Below are 19,234 nucleotides of genomic sequence, written 5' to 3'. Positions count from 1 at the left end.
TTCATATGAATATATCTGTTCAGACTTTTTCAGAAACTGATAAGTGTTATGCAGGACCGATTCAAATATTTTTGTTCTAGAAAGATGCTTTCATCAGACCTTCTCTTATGTATTTCTGATGAAATTAAGTATTTTTACCAGGACCCCAGTAGCTATGCTCTCTTACCTATTGGACTGACAGGAAGTACATTTTTCCAAACGGTGACTTGAATTTGAGTCAGTTCGCCCACAGAGAAAGACTAAAGAGCCAAGAACAGTTTTAGCCAAATATCTTGCTTAGCATCTAAGATGACCTGCAAAACACCTTACAGGAGTACCAACAGCAACTTGCAAGCCAAAGCCTGGCTGGTCAGCAAACGGCTCTTGGTCAGATCCAGCTTCTACTTGGCAGCTTGCATTTCTCTCAGGCTCTCCTTCCAAGAAGCCCAGAAAAGCAGCTGAACCTCGCTGGCACAAGAGCCTCCACTTTTCCTTCTTACTTTGAGTTAGAAAGGCTTACACTTACATTAAGGCATCTGTGTGTACCTTACACTCTTTTATATTCTTTAACACCCCAGAACCAATTCAGACTTAGGCATTATAATTGAGGGATTATGTGAGCTCACCCTTCCTGAAAAAAAAAATCACTGCAAAGCTGTTTCTTTCTCAGCTGTGTTAAATGTTTTTTACAATTCAAGAAGGCAACTCCCTGAATGAGTCCCAATAATGTTTTATTTATTAAAACAAACAGCCTAAGATCTCCAAAAGACTAGAGGGAAAATGTCAGAGGTTAAGGAAAATTAAACCGGTTTCCCCATCTCACTCCTGAAAAATAATTTATCTCTTGAAAATAAAAAACTTTTTTGACCTAAATATGTGCTGAAGTGTGAGTATTCTGACCCTTAGATTACATGAGATCAAATACCTGCTATATAAATAATTAGAAAAAAGCCATTTTACTTGACTTATATTTTTTTTATTGAGAGCATATGAAGACAGGTTTAGATAAACAGATCTTTTGCTATGAAGAACGGTAACAGCAAATGAGGTTGCTTTCACTAAGACTCATTTCTGCAATCCCACTGTTATTCTACTTTAAGAAAAAAAATCTGTTCTGAAAAACAAGCCTTATGTCAATGAACAATGGTAGGATAAATTAATCAGAGCAGAGACTTCTTAATTCCCAGAGCACCCTTCCAGATACATCCTTCCCCCCCCCCCCCGCCCTTTATACCTCCGAGGATAAGTAACAGAAAATGGCTGAAAGTCAGAAAAACAGGAGGAAAGAAAATGGTGTGTCGAGGCACTTGATTGGTCAGATTTTGCTGCAGAGTCCAAGTTCCTAATACAGAGAAAGAAAGATTAATAAAAGGAAGTGTACCTGCAGTTACGAGAAAACTTGCAGTTTTAGGCTTTTCAAGAGAAATATTTGCTCTAAGCAATTCTCAGTGACCCCTTGTTTCCTAGTTAAAATGAAGACTATCTCCAACTCACCCCAACCACTTCTTAAAGGCACACGTGCTTATTTGAAGCATTAAAAAACCTGCAAGACATTTCCAATATTTCAATGAAACAGGAAGTTCCCCGAATTACATAAAACAACTGGTGTAGTAAAATTTTAAAAAAGGTTACATCATGCCAGAAATTATTTTGGACATGTAATTTTCAGGCCTCAACTACAGATCTATTGAGCAATAGAGCAAGGGGATGTGCAACTGAATTTACAGTTAGGGAGAAATCTGTTTTCTGGGTAGGCTCACAAAAATCACTTAATACAATGGATAAGTAAGAGACTACGTTTAAGAATAATTCTAGACGGCGACGAGTTTTTAGTCACAGATACTCCTTAGAAAACACTTTCTATGTGGTAACTTCAGCAAATCTTTTCGGGAGCCTCAACAGAGAGAACTGATCTAAACTGACATCTCTGGTAATTCATACAGGATACTCAGAACCACTGAGGATGCCGAGTATGTCCTAGAGAAGATAACAAAAAAAAGCACAAGTCTTGAAAACGTGACTTGCAGATGACAACCTTATCTGTGCTCTGCCCCAAGGTCTCTTTGGAAATACCTTTACCTCAGTACAAATGTGAGTGCTTGAGAAAAGCTAAAAATGCCCGCGGGACGATGCTCGCAACAGCGAGAACCAGACCAGGAGTGATAAAGCCCTGAGAAAACTACGGACCAAGCGTCCTTCCAGGAAAGGCGGGAAAAGACTTGCATCTTCAGAAACAAAAGACCCCAGAGCCCTCACCGAAAAAAAAGAGGTTAGAAAGAAAAATTAACTGTATAGCGGTATAGTAAGCATACAAAGGAAAGGCAGCACAGCAGTAAGCATTACCAATACACCCAAATTCTCTATATCGTGATGGCAGAATTCTGTAAATGTCCACCCCTTTACGAATAAAACTTGTATCAATTTCAAGAACAGTCAAAAAAACATACATTTTAGCTGAGTACCTTTCTTTTCAAAAAACGAAAGCACGATTATATTTTCTTTAACAAACAACATATAAGTTCTTTAGAAAAAGACGTAGAAAGTAATTTCCACCATGAAGAAAGGTTTGTCCTAGCATGGTCATAAAAGGAATTTTACACTATACTGCTTTGTTACTGTCATAATCTAATTCTTTGAAACATGATCAACATTTTGTACTTACCTGAGATGCCAGATTTTGCCCACTGTTAAGCCCCCCAAGACACAAAGAAACATCCATTCCTAAACGTGACAAGGAATTTACAGCTCTCTTTAGTGGTCATATGGTGGCTCTTAAAAGAGCCTTTGGGGTTTCGATGGTCTGAAAATTTTGTTTGCTCGAGCTTAAGCACGCTCGCCGCGGATGCGACGGGCGAGCTGAATGTCCTTGGGCATGATGGTGACGCGCTTGGCGTGGATGGCGCACAGGTTGGTGTCCTCGAAGAGCCCCACCAGGTAGGCCTCGCTGGCCTCCTGCAGAGCCATGACGGCCGAGCTCTGGAAGCGCAGGTCGGTCTTGAAGTCCTGCGCGATCTCGCGCACCAGGCGCTGGAAGGGCAGCTTGCGGATCAGCAGCTCGGTCGACTTCTGGTAGCGCCGGATCTCGCGCAGCGCCACCGTGCCGGGCCGGTAGCGATGCGGCTTCTTGACGCCGCCCGTGGCCGGCGCGCTCTTGCGGGCCGCCTTGGTGGCCAACTGCTTGCGGGGCGCCTTGCCGCCCGTCGACTTACGCGCCGTCTGCTTCGTGCGCGCCATCTCCCGCAGAAACCCACCGGTCCCCGAGCAAGCACTGCCTGTGTAGGAGCCAGCCGAGGGGTCCACTGTTTATAGCCATCATCGCCCTGTGATTGGCCAGCGGGAAGGCAGACCTATCTGCTATTGGACAAGAGGAAGGGTTCGAAAAGCCCGCGCGGGAGGCGGTGGGACGGGCGGGGGCAGCGCCCTGTCCCCCCTCCGCAGTTACCGCCCATCACAGAAGCGGCCGTGCTCCCTCTTATATCCCGCAGCTCAGCTCGGCGTAGCGGGGCCGCCGGCAGCCGTGTGCGCTGTAACAGCTATAACCGGATAGCGGACATGAAGTTTTTACCCTGTAGCCAATGCTTTTATTGCGGTCTCTTGCTTGGCCCAACTAAGAATCAAGTCCCTTCGTAAAAGGCATTCTTAAAAACAGCCTTCCCTGGCCATCCTAAGGAACCTCAAGTTCGATAAAGCGCTCCCCGGATCTTTTTTTTAAGCTTCTCTTATGTCTACATGTAATTTCCTACAATGTTGTCACTTCGGAAAGTCTTAATTGTGATGAATTAACACTCCATTAGAGGCAAAAAAAAAGGTATACCACCCTCCCCTTCTGAGATCTCTAAAACTAGTGGAATTACACCGTTGTCTATGCCATTTTATTTGTGCTGTGTTTACGTTATAGCTAGCATTAAACATTGCCTCCCAAATATGACAGACTAATCCCTATGACTTTCCTGAGTAAACAAGCAGCTTTGGCTTGCAGCCAAGTCACTTGGGAATGACATGTAATATTTAAAGGGGACGATATTTTATCAGGGAAAAAAAAGTATAACTGCACTGAAACGAGACTGTTATTATAAAAACTAGACGAGGTAATTACTCTAAATGAGGAAGGAAAACTTTAACAGCTTTATAACCCAATTAGGGACTTAACATTCTTTTTATAGACGTGCTGGATGGCTTGTCAGAATCGAATACTCACAAAATGACCCAACTTTCCCAGTACAGGGTAAACATTTTTTCTATTATTTTAAAATACCATGGCCTAACTTGAGAACAAAAATAGTACCAAATACAAGTACCACTCACCGAAAGCAATCAGTGTGACAGACTCTTTTACTGAATATATGGGTGGCTCTTAAAAGAGCCTTTGGATTAAGTGACGGTCCGAGACGCCCTACTTGGAGCTGGTGTACTTGGTGACAGCCTTGGTGCCCTCGGAGACGGCGTGCTTGGCCAGCTCGCCGGGCAGCAGCAGCCGCACGGCCGTCTGGATCTCCCGCGACGTGATGGTGGAGCGCTTGTTGTAGTGCGCCAGCCGCGACGCCTCGCCGGCGATGCGCTCGAAGATGTCGTTGACGAAGGAGTTCATGATACCCATGGCCTTGGAGGAGATGCCCGTGTCGGGGTGCACCTGCTTCAGCACCTTGTACACGTAGATGGAATAGCTCTCTTTCCTAGTCTTTCTACGTTTTTTGTCACCTTTCTTTTGGGTCTTGGTGACGGCTTTCTTGGAGCCCTTCTTCGGAGCAGGAGCGGATTTAGCCGGTTCCGGCATTTTACGGGTCCGCCGCTACCTATCTACCGCAGCAGCGACGTAAATACAAAGGCGGAGACGCCCTTATTTATAGGGATGGTATGCAAATGAGATGACTCAACTCTGGTATTGTCTATTGGACAATCCGGGTCCGTGATGTCAATCCATCTGACTTATTCGATTGGTCAGAATTTCGCCTGCGTTGCCATTGGTTAAGTTTACGATCCGCGCCTCCGCCAATCAGAAGTCCCACCGAACCCCAGAAGGAAGGGATAAAAAGGCAGAGTGGGAGCTTTGGTTGCATTTACTACGATTTTCGCGGCGTGTCAGGTACTGTGCGGGCGGGTTTTTTTGTTGTTTGTCCTTAGAATTTTGAACTTTTTTTTTTTATTGCGACATGTCCGGCCGCGGGAAGCAGGGCGGGAAGGCGCGGGCCAAGGCCAAGTCGCGCTCGTCGCGGGCCGGGCTGCAGTTCCCCGTGGGCCGCGTGCACCGCCTGCTGCGCAAGGGCAACTACGCGGAGCGGGTGGGCGCCGGCGCGCCCGTGTACCTGGCGGCCGTGCTGGAGTACCTGACGGCCGAGATCCTGGAGCTGGCGGGCAACGCGGCCCGCGACAACAAGAAGACGCGCATCATCCCCCGCCACCTGCAGCTCGCCATCCGCAACGACGAGGAGCTCAACAAGCTGCTGGGCAAGGTGACGATCGCGCAGGGCGGCGTGCTGCCCAACATCCAGGCCGTGCTGCTGCCCAAGAAGACCGACAGCCACAAGGCTAAAGCCAAGTAAAGCTTCAGACAAACAACCCAAAGGCTCTTTTCAGAGCCACCCACACTTTCCTAGAAAGAGCAGGGTCGCTTAACCCTATAAATGCATGTTATTTGATATGTCTGGAAACTGGATATTTAAGGAAGCTTTCTAAAGCATAAAATTTTATCTTGTTCAGTGTAGCTCCCTGCGTCTTTCCTTCTCTAAGAAATCAATGTATTTATGTAAAGGAGTCTCAGTTTCCCTTTTAGGCAAAACAAAAGCAGTTTTAAGTGTGTATCTGTCGCGATTAAAATCGATCACGGCAGCATGGTTAGGAAAGGTAAACTCAGCAAGGGGTGTGCTGTCTGCGTCCCTCCCTATGGATTCGGCGGTTGGGAAGCACCCGCTAAACACAGCGGAGGTGGATGGGGCGGGGATGGGGTCGCCCCGGCCAATCGACTGTAACGCGCGCTTATCAAACCGGAGAGGAATTGAGCCACCTTCTCCCCGGGTGAGCCGCCGCTGCCCTGCTTTGGGGGAGAAAAAAGGGGTCCGAGTGCCTTGTGCGTAGCGATTATTGTAAGTTTTCTGCCTTCTGGGGCTCTGTTTTTCTCTCCGTTGCAGTTTAAGGCTTTCAGGTCATAGTGAGAAAGTTGTAAGCACTTCACTGGGAAGCTGTCCTGGATGATTTCCAAAGGGTAGAGTCAGTTATTAAGTGATGATTGTGGTGATTTTCGCAACGGAGTTAAAGCAAATAGGCTCGAGTGTGAATTCAGATAGAAACACTACGAAAAGTCACATATACACGGGAAAGGGGATCATCGAATGCCAGCCTAGATTTGAAATGATGTTTCAGTTCTTTCTTTTCCATCCTGACAGAGTGGGTGGTGTCTAAAAGTGATCTTGGCGTTTTTCTGAAAAAGTTTCCTTTTTTACACAGTGTGGTCTCCTGGATACTACCTCCTTCGGTTTGGCCGAGCCCTTCGGTACCACCTTTTCAGATTTGGTGGAGTTAGTCGCCTTTTGGGGGTCCCTGGCCTCTTCTATTGCCTTCGCCTGTTTGAATGCGGGAGTGCCTTGTGCTCCGCGGACGGGGACACAGCTTTGGTGACGGGGGGTCGCGGGCTTTGGGGTCGCCGCATCTGGCTTGGGATCCCGGAGTGCCAGGGACATGTAAATCAAGATACTATGGGAGTGATCGGTAGTTTCAGGGAGGAGCCTGCCCGCCATTGGCGCCTCGGGGAGCGCGCACTGCTGGGAAGCATCAACAACTCCTCCGCTCTCTGTTGCCTCTGCTTAACCTTGTTAACTTTTTTTTTCCCCACCGTACAGAACACCACATTCCTTCATTTGTTAGGCAGATGTTGATTAAAGAGAGTTTATTTATTTTTCATTCAGTAATATTTAATCCGGAACTAAAAACCTTCTCGAAGAGGAAGCAGGAATGCAGGAATGCCGGGAGCTCGGAGCCTTCGAACGAGGCTTCCTGAACGCTGGGGAAGGTGTTTTCTTTGTTCTTTAAAACAGCTCTTGAGAGCTAAGGCGAGGAAAACTCTGCAGTTTGGGGTTTTTTTGCAGTGTTCTCTCAGGAGGCAGAGGAGTGAGTCACTGGGGCACTGTGTTAATGCAAAATGTTTTTCAAGCAGAGGGAGATACCGCGGGATTGCCCAGCTGAAGTCTTGCTTACAAACAAGGTGAGAATCGCGAACTGCTTTTAAACAGTACGTCATTCTTTCACAATTTTCGGCTTGCGTTGTTTTGGTTTGTTTGGTTTTTGTTTGTGTGGTTATTTTTATGTTATTTTAGTTTATCTTTTCTTTTTCTTTGCCGAAATAGGCAGAGGACTTTTTCTTTTTATCATCTCTGCCTTGTTGAAAGAAATTGCATTAGGTATTAATCACATATCATTCAGGGTTGGACTTGAAACAAAATTAACTGCAGGCCTTTATTAGTAACCATACTGAAATTGAGGCTTGAATTAGATTTAAAACACTTAAGGATTTTTTTGTTTGTTTAATAATCTCAATTTTTCTGTATTTAGTATATTTGGCAAATAGTCTTTTATTGGAGTTTATTTACTGTGGGAGGAAGAGATTACGTAGGTCTAAAGCAGGGAATTGATTTGTTCAAAGTTCTGATTGGGCCATTTGAAAATTCTGAAACAGAGGCCTCCCGGGTTACATTTTTGCCCTGGAATACATAATGCGAGCAGGGTTCATTTCTCTCCAAAAGCGATGCTCAGACTTCCTTCTCAGGCACTTAAGTATATCTCTTCTGCTTCTATTGGAAATTGGAAGAGAGGTGGTTCTTTTGTTTTTTTTCCCCACTGATGTTTAAAAAAGCGTTTGAAAACACACATATTCTAACAGTTTTTAAGATATGAGTAGACTGAAATCTAGTCTAAAGTTTTTTCTATTATGTTCCTCACTAGAAACTAGTTAAATTCAGTATTGTAATTCATGAAGTTTACCATTTCCTCTGCTGACTTTCTAGGCGTTTCCCCCTTGATATGGTGCATGTGACAAGCTCAGTTTCCTTATATAGAAATTTATAAACAATATTCTGTTCTCTATGCCACCAACAAGATTTTCGTGATGGGTTTCAGTATGTTTCTATTACTAGCGGAAAACTGAGAAGTTCTGTACACTAAATCTTTTTTTCTTCAGCTACATTATGCCTGGAATGTTTTCCTGCAATGACTGCATGTCTGTATTTCTCCTGGCCAGTCATTCCCATTTAATGTATTTCTACCTCAGGTAACTGTGCTTGTTATAAATGAACACATTCTCTCTATCTGTATATCATAGTTAAATAAAAGGTTTGTATATATTGAAATAGAAAAGAGAAATTTATTGTATCACCTACTTGCTTTTGTGACAGATGAGAGGAAGAAGTGTTTTCTTGAAAAATGCAGTATTTTATTTCGTTGTAGATGTGGACTTTCCCTTCCCAAATTTCATTTCAACTATTTAGCCAACCTAAATTCTCAAAAGGTAGGGAGGCTTTAGATTTAAGAGCATCACAGATGGTGGTAGTCACAAAATAAATGTTTACTGTGATACATGACCCTAATTTACTTTTCACTTTTAAGTCCACACAAAATATATCCTTATGCTTTGAAGTACTAACAGTAGCATAGGTAGTGCTATCTCTCAGATTCCTTGCTCCGAAGAATGTTATTCAACCTGTAGTTACTTAAGAGCTCTCTGTTATTCAAGACAATATTAATAAAAGAAAAATAAATTATGCTCAGTTCCAAAAACCTTTCCAAGTATGCTGAGAAACAAATTTAAAAAAAAGGGAAATAATAAAAGAATATTCACTTTTAGCCTTTGTCATAGTAACAATAGAGTGTGAAAAAGAGTCCTTGGATATTCTTTTCCTTCACGAAGTCTTATTCACGTTGTTTTGATTTTGTTTTTGTTGATTTGGTTTTGGGTTGGTTTGTTTGCTTTTGAAAAAGACTATCTGTGCTTAGTTTTTCCTGTAGTTACCTGATTTAGGACAGGATAAAAGTATTGTTCAGGCTCTCTTGGTAGTAAGCAGTCTTCCAAATTCTTAGAGGATAATGTGATTTTAATTTTTTATCTTTTTTCTCATGAGAAATTGCCTTAGGCTAGCAAATTTATCAATAACGTAGTCAAGCTGGAGTATTTTCCTAGGCCAACAAAAGTGAATGGAATTTATTACCTCGTACCAATGCTATTCCTGTGATTTTTACTCCTTGTGAAAGTTATTTTAACATTTACGTCACATAGTCTTTGTAAAGGTTAAACTTTTATAGTTCTTTTAGGAAATGACTCTCAAAAATAATTCACTCAAGTTTTCAGTTTCTTTAGCACATTCTGCCACCTTATGTAACATATAAAAATACAATAAAGTAGGAGTATCCTACAAATATGGTGTAACGTTATGGAAACCATTTGAATAATATAATTAGTATTTTACTTTACAAAGCACTTTAAAACAGACCTACTTAGACACCAAATGAATTTTTTAAAGAAGAAAAGTTACTGTGTATTTCTCTCAAATGCATAGTACAGGATCGGTTTAGACTTTGGTAAACATGAAAGAAATTCACTTGTCTCCGCACAATTTTGGAGGCATTGATGCTGACATTCAGGAAGTTTGTTTGAAAGTCTACGAGCCAATTGCACTACAGCTAGAGAAATGCAGCAGAAAACTGTGTGTTTGCAGGTAAATTCTCTGCACGTAGCTAATAATAATAGAAAAACAGTTTGCCGTGAAGTCCTCCTGTGTCTTTCTCTTTGCATCTTGTGCGATCCTTATCATCACTGTCACACAGCTGAGTACAGGGGAGGACTGATCTGTTTGGGGAATTTACCCCAAGACGGTGACCCCGCTCAGCTCCGGTTGGTTCCCAGCGGGGAGCAGGGGGGCCCAGGCACCACCCGCCTGGGCTGCGGCAATTCCTGACCAATCCTGCCCGGGAAGCAGCTTCCCTCCCTCTTCCGCCTCCTCCTCTCTCCCTTCGCCTCCATCTACTGGTTACCTTCGCTGCCACAGCTTCCCGTCCACCTGTCCTTTCCCTACTAATTTTCTTTTCGTTAATCCACAGATAAGGAAGATAAATCTGCTGGTTGACACCATGATGGAATGATAAACATCTCGCTCTGGCTGTTAAAACCAGCCTGCGTTTTGAATACTTCTAGTCTTTCTTTTATCATCTGCTAATTTTTTTTTTTGACTACCATTTATTTATACCGTGTCTGCTGTCCAGGCTAAGGGGAAGAAAAACCACAGCGAAACAAAAACAACCAACCATACAAAAGAAAAAACCCTCCCACACCCCCCAAAAAAAACAACCCCAAAACACTACAAAACCAAAATAACCCATGGAACAGTACAGATTTCTAGATTGCTCTGTTAGATTTTGCAGGCTTCACAACTGAGAGAGCAATGGACCCTCCTACATGATCAAATACTTACATAAACCTGTGATCATTAAATCTTTCCCCTCCTCTTGTCCATTTTGTCCTAAAAAACTTGATGCTTGGGTGCATGGTACAGAAAAAACTCTGCCATACTAACTAGGCTAATGCAAAAAACCCTTTTTTTCCTCTACAGAAGTCATCTCTATATATCACATCTTTGAGAGTTTGCTTGTTTCAGGTCTCTGCACTCTGCATGCAAATGATACTGCTCCTCACATGTAGGGGGGGATTTCAAGCAGAAAACAAGCCCTCTTCCTAAAAGCACTGGAGCTTTTTCCTGTCATGAATCCCTCTATTGCCTTCCCAACTAGTTTCTGAGAGAACCATGAAAATACCAGCCCAAATTAGGATGCTAGCAACTTGGAAACCCTGAAAAAAGTGAAGAACTTGAATAGGGAGGAGTTTTTTTTAGGAGAAGTTGTTTTGTTGTTGTTTGGTTTAGGGTTTTTTTTGTTGGTGTTTTTTTTTTGCAGGGGAGAGGGAAAAGTTGGGGGTTTGTTTGGGATTAGTGGGTTTTTTTTTGGGGGGGGGGGATTTCTTTGCTCAGTTTTTTTTTACCTTACAGAAAAAGCAAAGTTGGTCCTCAGGACATACATGTAATTTAATAGTTTATGAACTATTTACCACTGGCATTAGGAACTGCTTATGCAAGTAGCTGTGTAGTCCAGAATTGATTTCTATAAAAGACAGAGATGGCCCTAATCTCATCTTTCCACACATCATCTTCATCTCTTCTCTTTGATTTGGAAAATATGTATAGAGAAAGGGAGTCCATTTACTCAAGGAAACTGCCTATGAAATTTAGACAGCCTTTCTGGTTTCAAGAACTTTTTGTTTAAAAACTAATTTTATAATTAGATTAGACCTCATTAAATTTGATAGATTTAAACAGTGACCTTATAGATAGTGAAAACAGGCAAGAGCATCAGCCAGTAGTGGTCTCTGTTCTGAAAGTGTCCTAGTATTCTTAGTAAAGAAGCTGTTTTAGACCTTAAATAATGTTATCACTTTCCTCAGAACTTTTTTCACCACTTGCAATAATTTACTTATTTCTTTAGAGGCCAGAAATTTATGCAGTACTGAAGGTGCAACTATTTCACACAATGCTACAATGGTACTAAGATACAATATCCTGTTTTACCTTTTGTTTCCTCTTTTAGTGATTCTTGACATTCAAGTTATTTGCATTGCAGTGCTTCTGAGCATTGAACATGTTTGTTTTAGTTATTTTTTATTTGTTTTCAGATGTGGGAAGATTTTTTTATTATGATAAACCGGAGGGTGCAGTAAAGATGCAAAATGGTGGTTAGACAGTTCTGAAGACAGAGTTAAGGATCAGGCACAGAGGGAGGACAGGCAGTGAAACTGAAAACTATGGTAAAAAAAAAGTGAATAAATGAGAAAACTGAAGTTTGTCATTTAATGACATTCAAAACACTTAAAGATGAACAGCCCAAGATGTTTGTGGTGTAAAGATCATGGCAAGTTCACTGTTGCATACCTGAAGATTTTTTTGTTCTTCACTAAAATGATGGTGGTATTTGCTATAATCCATTATGATCCAGAAGTCTAAGTCCATATGTCCTTATAGGTGTTGAAGATCCAACTACTTACTAATCTTGTGGGTGTGCAGGTTGCTAAGGACCTTGCTGAAGGACTGTGTAGCCACAAGAAGCTCATGCACAATAGCAGCAGCACTGGATAGTACTAATAAGATCAATAGTTAATCACTATATACAGAAAAATAAAAAAAACATGAAAAAATTATCTTGTGAAAAACTTCCTAACTGTCTTTCTCCTGTGTGGTGTTTTTTTGGTTTTGTTTTGTTTTCAGACCAAGTTTTCCCTGGTCCATCTCAGTGAATGTGGTGATAAACAGCAAGAGTTATTGAGGGTTTCTTCATAAACTCATCAATGCATGAAAAGGTAACATTTTTAAGCATCAGTAGTTAAAAAAAACATATGTGATTTTTAAGTATTTTTAAAGCCCTGTCAGAGATGGACTCCACTGTGCCTGGATATGAGCTATCATGGTTCATGCTGATTTTCATCTTCCACCTAGAGAAGTTCAACTGTAAGTGTACTGGCTCTGGTCTTCAGCACACAGTTGCAGGTAGAGCCTGGAGGCAGATGCACAAGTGCTACACAATCCTGCTGTGCCGTGGGGCAGAAAGACCAGTCAGTCCAGATGCCAGATTTGTTAGGTTAGTCCTGGTGAGCAAGAATCAAAACTAGGACTGAGCTGACCAAACTTCAGTCCGGCAGTAGTTTAGGGGCAAACTGAGATGTGAAATGTGTGGGGATAAGCACCAGTCATGCTGATGGGCCTGTCTTCAGTATCCTTGAAGGTGGTGTGTGCAGGAATTAACATCTTGGAGTTTCCATATGAGTAGAGTGCTCAGAGCCTTAATTTCGCTTGTATTGTAATCAACAAACTTGTGATGACACTTGCAAAAATACTTTATTTTTTCTCCATGGAATTAGAGAAATTCTGTAATATTTAGTCATGTTGATTGTCCCTGTAGGCAAAAATCCATCTCTGTTTGTAGTTGGACATCTACATTTCATGTGATAATGATCTGAGAACACTTCTATTTCCCTAGGAACATGGTGGAAAACAAGATGATTCCTTTACCTCACAAATGGCTCACCTAAATAAAGTAGCAAACTTATTACAAGCTTTTGCTTTAGGAAATGAAACAAATATGTATCTTCAATTTCCAATATTTTTATCATGATACTTTTTGCTGGTTTAAAAAACCTACCACAAAGTCTTAAAATTTGAAACTCACAATATTTCAACAGCCTCTTCAAGGGGATGGTTGTCTCTCGGGAAGGACAGAAGTGTTAGAAGAAATGTCAGGATGAGAGATTGGAAGCTGATGCAGAAATAGGAGTGCTAAAGTCTGCTGATACTCCTAGAGTTGGCAAAGGAGTGGAGTCATTCACTCATTCCTGCCATCAGTCAGCCTGTTCCTTCACTCAAATGTGCCCTGACTGGCTTCCCATAACAAAGGAGACAGCTCAGGGGTCTTCCAACTCATGCTGCCTGGTCAGCAAAACTTTTTGCTCTTCTCATACTGTTTTGATTAATAGGAAGAGCTCATTGTAAAATAAAAAGAGAATTAATTTTTCTTTTGTAGTTCATATATTCACTTCTGGGTTCTGAGTAACAAGATAATCAATGCAGTTTAACCACCAGGAGTGAAGGATGAACACTGGCCATAGAATATGAGACTGACAATAAAATAAAAGATATCACATTAGAAACTGAAGTGTTACTCCAGAATTCAGTGAATTCAAATAGCTTAGAACTCCTCCTTTCTTTTCCATAACATTGAAAGGTTCGAGTTCCTGTAAGTGGGTTGTTTGCCCCTCCTTTTGATCTAATTTTGTGTATTTTCCAGGAATGTCATAATTCTTCAATAATATGCACATTATTACTTTATACCTACAGCTGCCAGTGAAAAGCTTAGAAAAATACTACACATACACCCCATGTTAAAATAAAAACAAGAAAATCAAACTGCCTGATGTGAAAAGGATAATGCTTTGGGTAAGCATTGCTTCACTTGAACAATCATGAAGTATAGAATATTTCCTCAAATAACCCAAGAGCACTGTAATGCACTAGTCTATTCTGTATACCTGTACAATGTTGTCATATCTACAAGGATTCTGTGTAATATAAGGTACAATAAAAATTTGCTCTTTAAACAATCTGTGAGTTTCATTCCTTTGAAGCTAAACTATTCCTTAGGTTAGGAAAAAAAATTGCATTGATAGCATTTTGGTTCTTCACCTGAGTTTTCACTCTTATGAAGTAATGGACCCTGGATAAGGAGAAAAAGTTGGTTATTTAAAGAAGTCTAATATAAAGAGAATCAAGAAAATATGATGCAAAAGTAAGTAAAGGTTAAATTTAATGAAAAAATATTAACTGTACAATAAATGCCACACAAAGAGATCTAGGGAAATAAAAAGCATGAGAAATGCACACTAAAAGAGATTGCAACTTTTTGACAAAGCATCAATCAACAGTGGGCATGGGAGGTGAGTAGGGCAGCTTGCAAGGAAAAACCACTTAAAAAATTAATATTTTAACTGGATAATCTACAAAATTATTAACACCTGTACATATGAATGAGTTAGGTGACATGAAAGCAAAGCTATAGAAAAGATATGCAAAGAATAACTTGATTAAAACTAAATGGCACCAGATGATAAGGACAAATCTTACTGCAGTCCTGAAGAGATAAAAAGAGGTCATTTGAATCTAGATAAAGAGGAAAAACGATACTCACTATGGGCATGGAAAAGGTGCATGGTATCAAATACTGAGAAAAGTAATAGGCAGGAAAGAATATGCCTTATAGTTATGCAGAAGCTTTATTGAGTTACTTACTGTGTTTTACCCATGCTGTAACCCACAAAAGGGGTGGCAGGGCAGGTGAAAACTGCACAGAATTTTTTTTTCCTCAAATAGTAAGCACACTGGTAAATAGTGTGCAAAGACTGAACCTAAATATGCTGAGTTTTGCTGGGATGGAGTTAACATTCTTCACAGTGGTTAGTATGGGGCTGTGTTTTGGATTTGTGCTGAACACAGGCTCGATAATATATTTTTGTTATTGCTGAGCAGGGCTTACACAGAGCCAAGGGCTTTTCTGCTTTTCATACTGCCATGCTGGCAAGGAAGTTTGGGAGGGCAGGGGAGGTTGGGAGGAGACAACCAGGACAGGTGACCCAAACTGAGCAAAATGGTATTCCAGACTGTAAGACATCACACTCAGTATATAAAGTGCAGGAAAGAAAGGAGGAAGGAGGGGGATATTTGTATTAACGGCATTTGTCTTTCCAACTAACTTGTACACGTGATAGGCCCTGCTCTCCTGGGGATAGCTGAACACCTGCCTTACCATGGGAAACAGTGAATTAATTCCTTATTTCGCTTTGCTTGTGTGCGTGGTTTTAACTTTGCCTATTAATCTCTCTTTACCTCAACCCATGAGTTTTCTGGCTTTTACCCTTCTGAGTATCTCCCTGATCCCACTGATGAAGGAGTGACTAAACCAACCGCATGGTGCCTGGTTGCTCTCAGGGGTTAAACCACAACATTATGATTAACTGGGGGGCTTTGTCTGTCCTAAGAGCATCATTAAGCTTTATATGCAAAGCTAAATATGTCTTTGCTTTATATGTAGAACTAAATAATGAGATATGAATAAAGTGATATAAACACTACAAAGCTGGCCATCTACACATGAAGATACATAGCAAAATGGTGGCCAGGCATAACCTGAATTAAATAACACACATACCAAAAGGCCACAGAGAGAGAAAAATACATGTCAAAGTCTTTCTCCTGTACCATCTAGCCTCCCACACTCCCTGAGAAAAAGTCCTTTTTCAAGGAAAAGTGATGGAAAAGTACAGACTACAGCAACAGAGAAGTGATGGCTCAAAAGGAAAAGTACGTGAAATTACAAAGCAAAACATTTTCACATTCAAGAAGCATTCTATAGTAGTGGGCATCCTTTCAAAATAGGGAAAAGATTGGGAGAATAAGACAAAATGAGAAATATGTGACCATCAAAAAAAAAATCTGTAAATTGCAACAGGTATAATTAACCACGGAAAAAAACCCTGCTGAGAAAGAGATAGTAAGTTAGAACTGTATGGAATAGCATTTATTTGATGATCCTTCAATAACAAAGTAAGAATACCTCAAATATATATTCACGGTAAATTTAAATACTGACAGAAAATGTGAAACTCTATGTCCACATATCAGGTTTGAAGGCTTTCATGACTCAGTGAAGCATAATGGACTCATGGAGCCATTAGGCAGCTCTGCAGAAACCACCATCTCCAGAACATGTTTTGTGTTCAAAAAGTAGTAGTATGTGAAGAAAGAAACAGCAAAAGTAATCTTTTATTATGGCCGAACAAAGAGTAAGACCATGAAAATGATCAGAGACATTCCAAATCTTTAAAAGCTCATAGAGTAATGTAGATTTTTTTCATAGATACATCAGCAAGAGACACAAATCAACTCCTTCATCTGGGTCAGTCTTATAGACATCACAAAGCCACGTGAGCATGCACAAGACTTTCCTTCCTGCAAAAGTAAGGAGGTGTCGCCCTCACTGAAAAAAAAAACCCCTAAAACAAAATAAAAGACGTGTTACTACATTTTCTCAGCTCTCGGAAAAAAAAGGACAGATTTACTATAGTACCGGGACCACCGCCCTTCTCCGCTGCCCCGCCAGACCCTTTGTTGTGGCGCAGCGCGGAGCGGAGGGGGCCGGTGGGGCCTCCTGGAGGCGGGGCCGGGTCCGACCGGCAGCGCGCGGCTGCCCCGCCCCCTGTGGGAGGGATGGCGCGAACGGCCCTGCACGCGGAACAGAGACCGCCCCGGTCCTGCCCCCGCCGCAGTCCTCAACCAGGTCGGACCACACGCAATATAGAGCATGCAGGAGCCAGGTCATACCGCAGAGATTGGCGCTGTTACGTGGAGACTATGTCTGGCAGAGGCAAAGGCGGGAAGGGGCTCGGCAAAGGCGGCGCCAAGCGCCACCGCAAGGTGCTGCGCGACAACATCCAGGGCATCACCAAGCCGGCCATCCGCCGCCTGGCTCGGCGCGGCGGCGTCAAGCGCATCTCGGGGCTCATCTACGAGGAGACGCGCGGTGTGCTTAAAGTGTTCCTGGAGAACGTGATCCGGGACGCCGTCACCTATACCGAGCACGCCAAGAGGAAGACTGTCACGGCCATGGACGTGGTCTACGCCCTTAAGCGCCAGGGACGCACCCTCTACGGCTTCGGCGGCTAAACTCGATTTCTGGACTGGCTCTCTATTGTAAAACTTAAGGCTCTTTTCAGAGCCACTCATAAATTTCACGAAAAAGAGCTTTAAATTGCTGTTTAGATTTGTGTGTGAAAGGGAGGTGGAGGTATGGTTTTAACTTTGGGTCCACCAGACGTCCCCTATATCATCCCCTATTCCTGCCGAGTTTGAGGCTGCGTGCTGTGATTTGAAAGGTGAGAATGAGTTTACTGCTTGGGAAAGAATATAAGGTGATAAGGTGTAGAACGCTTGATTTAGGGCTCTCAAAAAAAACTGCTACTGAGGTTCCGCCCCTTTATATTGCCTCTCGCTCCAGTTTTCAGACTCACTATCATCCAGAAAGTAATGGAATAGGTAGGAAAGAAAAAAATGTAGATTTAAAAGACCGTGAAATGGCGGCGCTCTCCCCTCTCGCCATTCGGAGGGCGGAACAGAGCCGAAAAACGGTAGAAAAAAAGGTAAGAACACGATAGCGCCCTAGAGACTGCAGAGCAAAGCACAGCGAAGAGGCTGCATGCGAGCCTTGTGCTGAAAAGCCTTTCCGTACTGCCCTCTTGCATGTAAGGCTGCCTTTCTGCTCCAGCCACCACTGTCGGCTGCGCATCCCACACCACGTTTCTCCCGCGCACGCAGCTTGAAATGGTGAATTTCAGAGCGACCGACACCTACGGACGGCAGCGGGGACCACCCAACTGGACGCAACCGGAGGCTCCGGCACCCCCTCCCCCCCGCCTCCCCTATCCCAGAAGCGGCACGGCCTTGAGCACGGGAAGTGTTTGGCGCGGGCTGCGCGTCCCTGTTTCCTAAAATAAGAGACACAGCTCTCTCCAGTGATCGTGTGGTGGCTCTTAAAAGAGCCTTTCGGTCTGGTAAGGATGGGAGAGGAGGGGACTCAGGCGCGCTCGCCGCGGATGCGACGGGCGAGCTGAATGTCCTTGGGCATGATGGTGACGCGCTTGGCGTGGATGGCGCACAGGTTGGTGTCCTCGAAGAGCCCCACCAGGTAGGCCTCGCTGGCCTCCTGCAGAGCCATGACGGCCGAGCTCTGGAAGCGCAGGTCGGTCTTGAAATCCTGCGCGATCTCGCGCACCAGGCGCTGGAAGGGCAGCTTGCGGATCAGCAGCTCGGTCGACTTCTGGTAGCGCCGGATCTCGCGCAGCGCCACCGTGCCGGGCCGGTAGCGATGCGGCTTCTTAACGCCGCCCGTGGCCGGCGCGCTCTTGCGGGCCGCCTTGGTGGCCAACTGCTTGCGGGGCGCCTTGCCGCCCGTCGACTTACGCGCTGTCTGCTTCGTGCGCGCCATACCAAATTTTCGTGTCTTCTACCCCTAGACAAAACCCTTTCTTTTGTGGGCTCGCTTTATAGTCCGTTGCAGCCACGCCTTCCCTCCTCTAATTGGTCAAGGAAGAAGAGAAGCAATTGGCTAAAAGAGGTAGCCGAGGGCACTCCGAGCTCCTACTCAGTACAAAGGGACTTGGCCGTCTTTCGTTAAAAAAAAAACGTCTCTCAGCATCTTGCAGTGTTTTATTTGTATTGTGTTTTCCTGTAGTGCTTTTTCCCCCCTCCAATTTGTTTCAAAATCTGAATAGTACTTACCGGCTGTGCCTTTTCAGTTAACAATGTGATCACTTATACTACATAACTGCTAAAAAGAAAAACCAGAAAAGTCGTAAGGGGGTTCGTTCTGGATTGCACATACAGCATTCGGTTCTTCTGGAAGCAAATCTAGAATTACAAAATATAAGCGACGGGCTTTATAGATAATAGAATTTCGGTAGGTAGTAAACCCACGGACGCACACCCACCCACCTACCCACACACACGCCTCCCCCCAAAAACTGATAATTTTAGAAAAACAGGTTTTAATTTTTACCAAGCTTTGGTAACAGGCTGATCTTGCGGACTGAATGAGAATTGTCTCGATGAAGGGGACAATTACTGAAAGCAAG

General features: G+C 43.1%; 5 protein-coding genes across 5 annotated transcripts; 2 read left to right on the top strand and 3 right to left on the bottom strand.

The window, feature by feature from the left end:
- Positions 1–2,718: 2,718 nt before the first annotated feature.
- Positions 2,719–3,269, bottom strand: LOC139669426 (histone H3). The gene has a single exon (XM_071549914.1). The coding sequence runs from the start codon at positions 3,211–3,213 to the stop codon at positions 2,803–2,805; it is 411 nt and encodes a 136-aa protein (XP_071406015.1). The 5' UTR covers positions 3,214–3,269; the 3' UTR covers positions 2,719–2,802.
- A 1,057-nt stretch (positions 3,270–4,326) lies between these two features.
- LOC139669425 (histone H2B 8) lies at positions 4,327–4,780 on the bottom strand. Its single transcript, XM_071549913.1, has one exon. It carries the CDS (start codon positions 4,751–4,753, stop codon positions 4,373–4,375), a length of 381 nt encoding a protein of 126 aa, XP_071406014.1. The 5' UTR covers positions 4,754–4,780; the 3' UTR covers positions 4,327–4,372.
- Positions 4,781–4,990: 210 nt separating this feature from the next.
- LOC139670369 (histone H2A-IV) lies at positions 4,991–5,680 on the top strand. Its single transcript, XM_071551967.1, has one exon. It carries the CDS (start codon positions 5,130–5,132, stop codon positions 5,517–5,519), a length of 390 nt encoding a protein of 129 aa, XP_071408068.1. The 5' UTR covers positions 4,991–5,129; the 3' UTR covers positions 5,520–5,680.
- Positions 5,681–16,943: 11,263 nt separating this feature from the next.
- On the top strand, positions 16,944–17,331 carry LOC139669424 (histone H4). Its single transcript, XM_071549912.1, has one exon. It carries the CDS (start codon positions 16,959–16,961, stop codon positions 17,268–17,270), a length of 312 nt encoding a protein of 103 aa, XP_071406013.1. The 5' UTR covers positions 16,944–16,958; the 3' UTR covers positions 17,271–17,331.
- Positions 17,332–18,177: 846 nt separating this feature from the next.
- LOC139669423 (histone H3) lies at positions 18,178–18,588 on the bottom strand. Its single transcript, XM_071549910.1, has one exon. It carries the CDS (start codon positions 18,586–18,588, stop codon positions 18,178–18,180), a length of 411 nt encoding a protein of 136 aa, XP_071406011.1.
- Positions 18,589–19,234: the final 646 nt, after the last annotated feature.

Source organism: Pithys albifrons, chromosome 3 (genome assembly GCF_047495875.1).
Source record: "Pithys albifrons albifrons isolate INPA30051 chromosome 3, PitAlb_v1, whole genome shotgun sequence".
Lineage (NCBI taxonomy): Eukaryota > Metazoa > Chordata > Aves > Passeriformes > Thamnophilidae > Pithys > Pithys albifrons.
The sequence above is the reverse complement of the archived record's forward strand: the minus strand, read 5'-3'. Positions and strand labels throughout refer to the sequence as shown.

Excerpts from the sequence above, each read along its gene's own strand:
- LOC139669423 (XM_071549910.1), bottom strand. The coding sequence starts at position 18,588 with ATGGCGCGCACGAAGCAGACAGCGCGTAAGTCGACGGGCGGCAAGGCG.
- LOC139669425 (XM_071549913.1), bottom strand. The coding sequence starts at position 4,753 with ATGCCGGAACCGGCTAAATCCGCTCCTGCTCCGAAGAAGGGCTCCAAG.
- LOC139669426 (XM_071549914.1), bottom strand. The coding sequence starts at position 3,213 with ATGGCGCGCACGAAGCAGACGGCGCGTAAGTCGACGGGCGGCAAGGCG.
- LOC139670369 (XM_071551967.1), top strand. The coding sequence starts at position 5,130 with ATGTCCGGCCGCGGGAAGCAGGGCGGGAAGGCGCGGGCCAAGGCCAAG.
- LOC139669424 (XM_071549912.1), top strand. The coding sequence starts at position 16,959 with ATGTCTGGCAGAGGCAAAGGCGGGAAGGGGCTCGGCAAAGGCGGCGCC.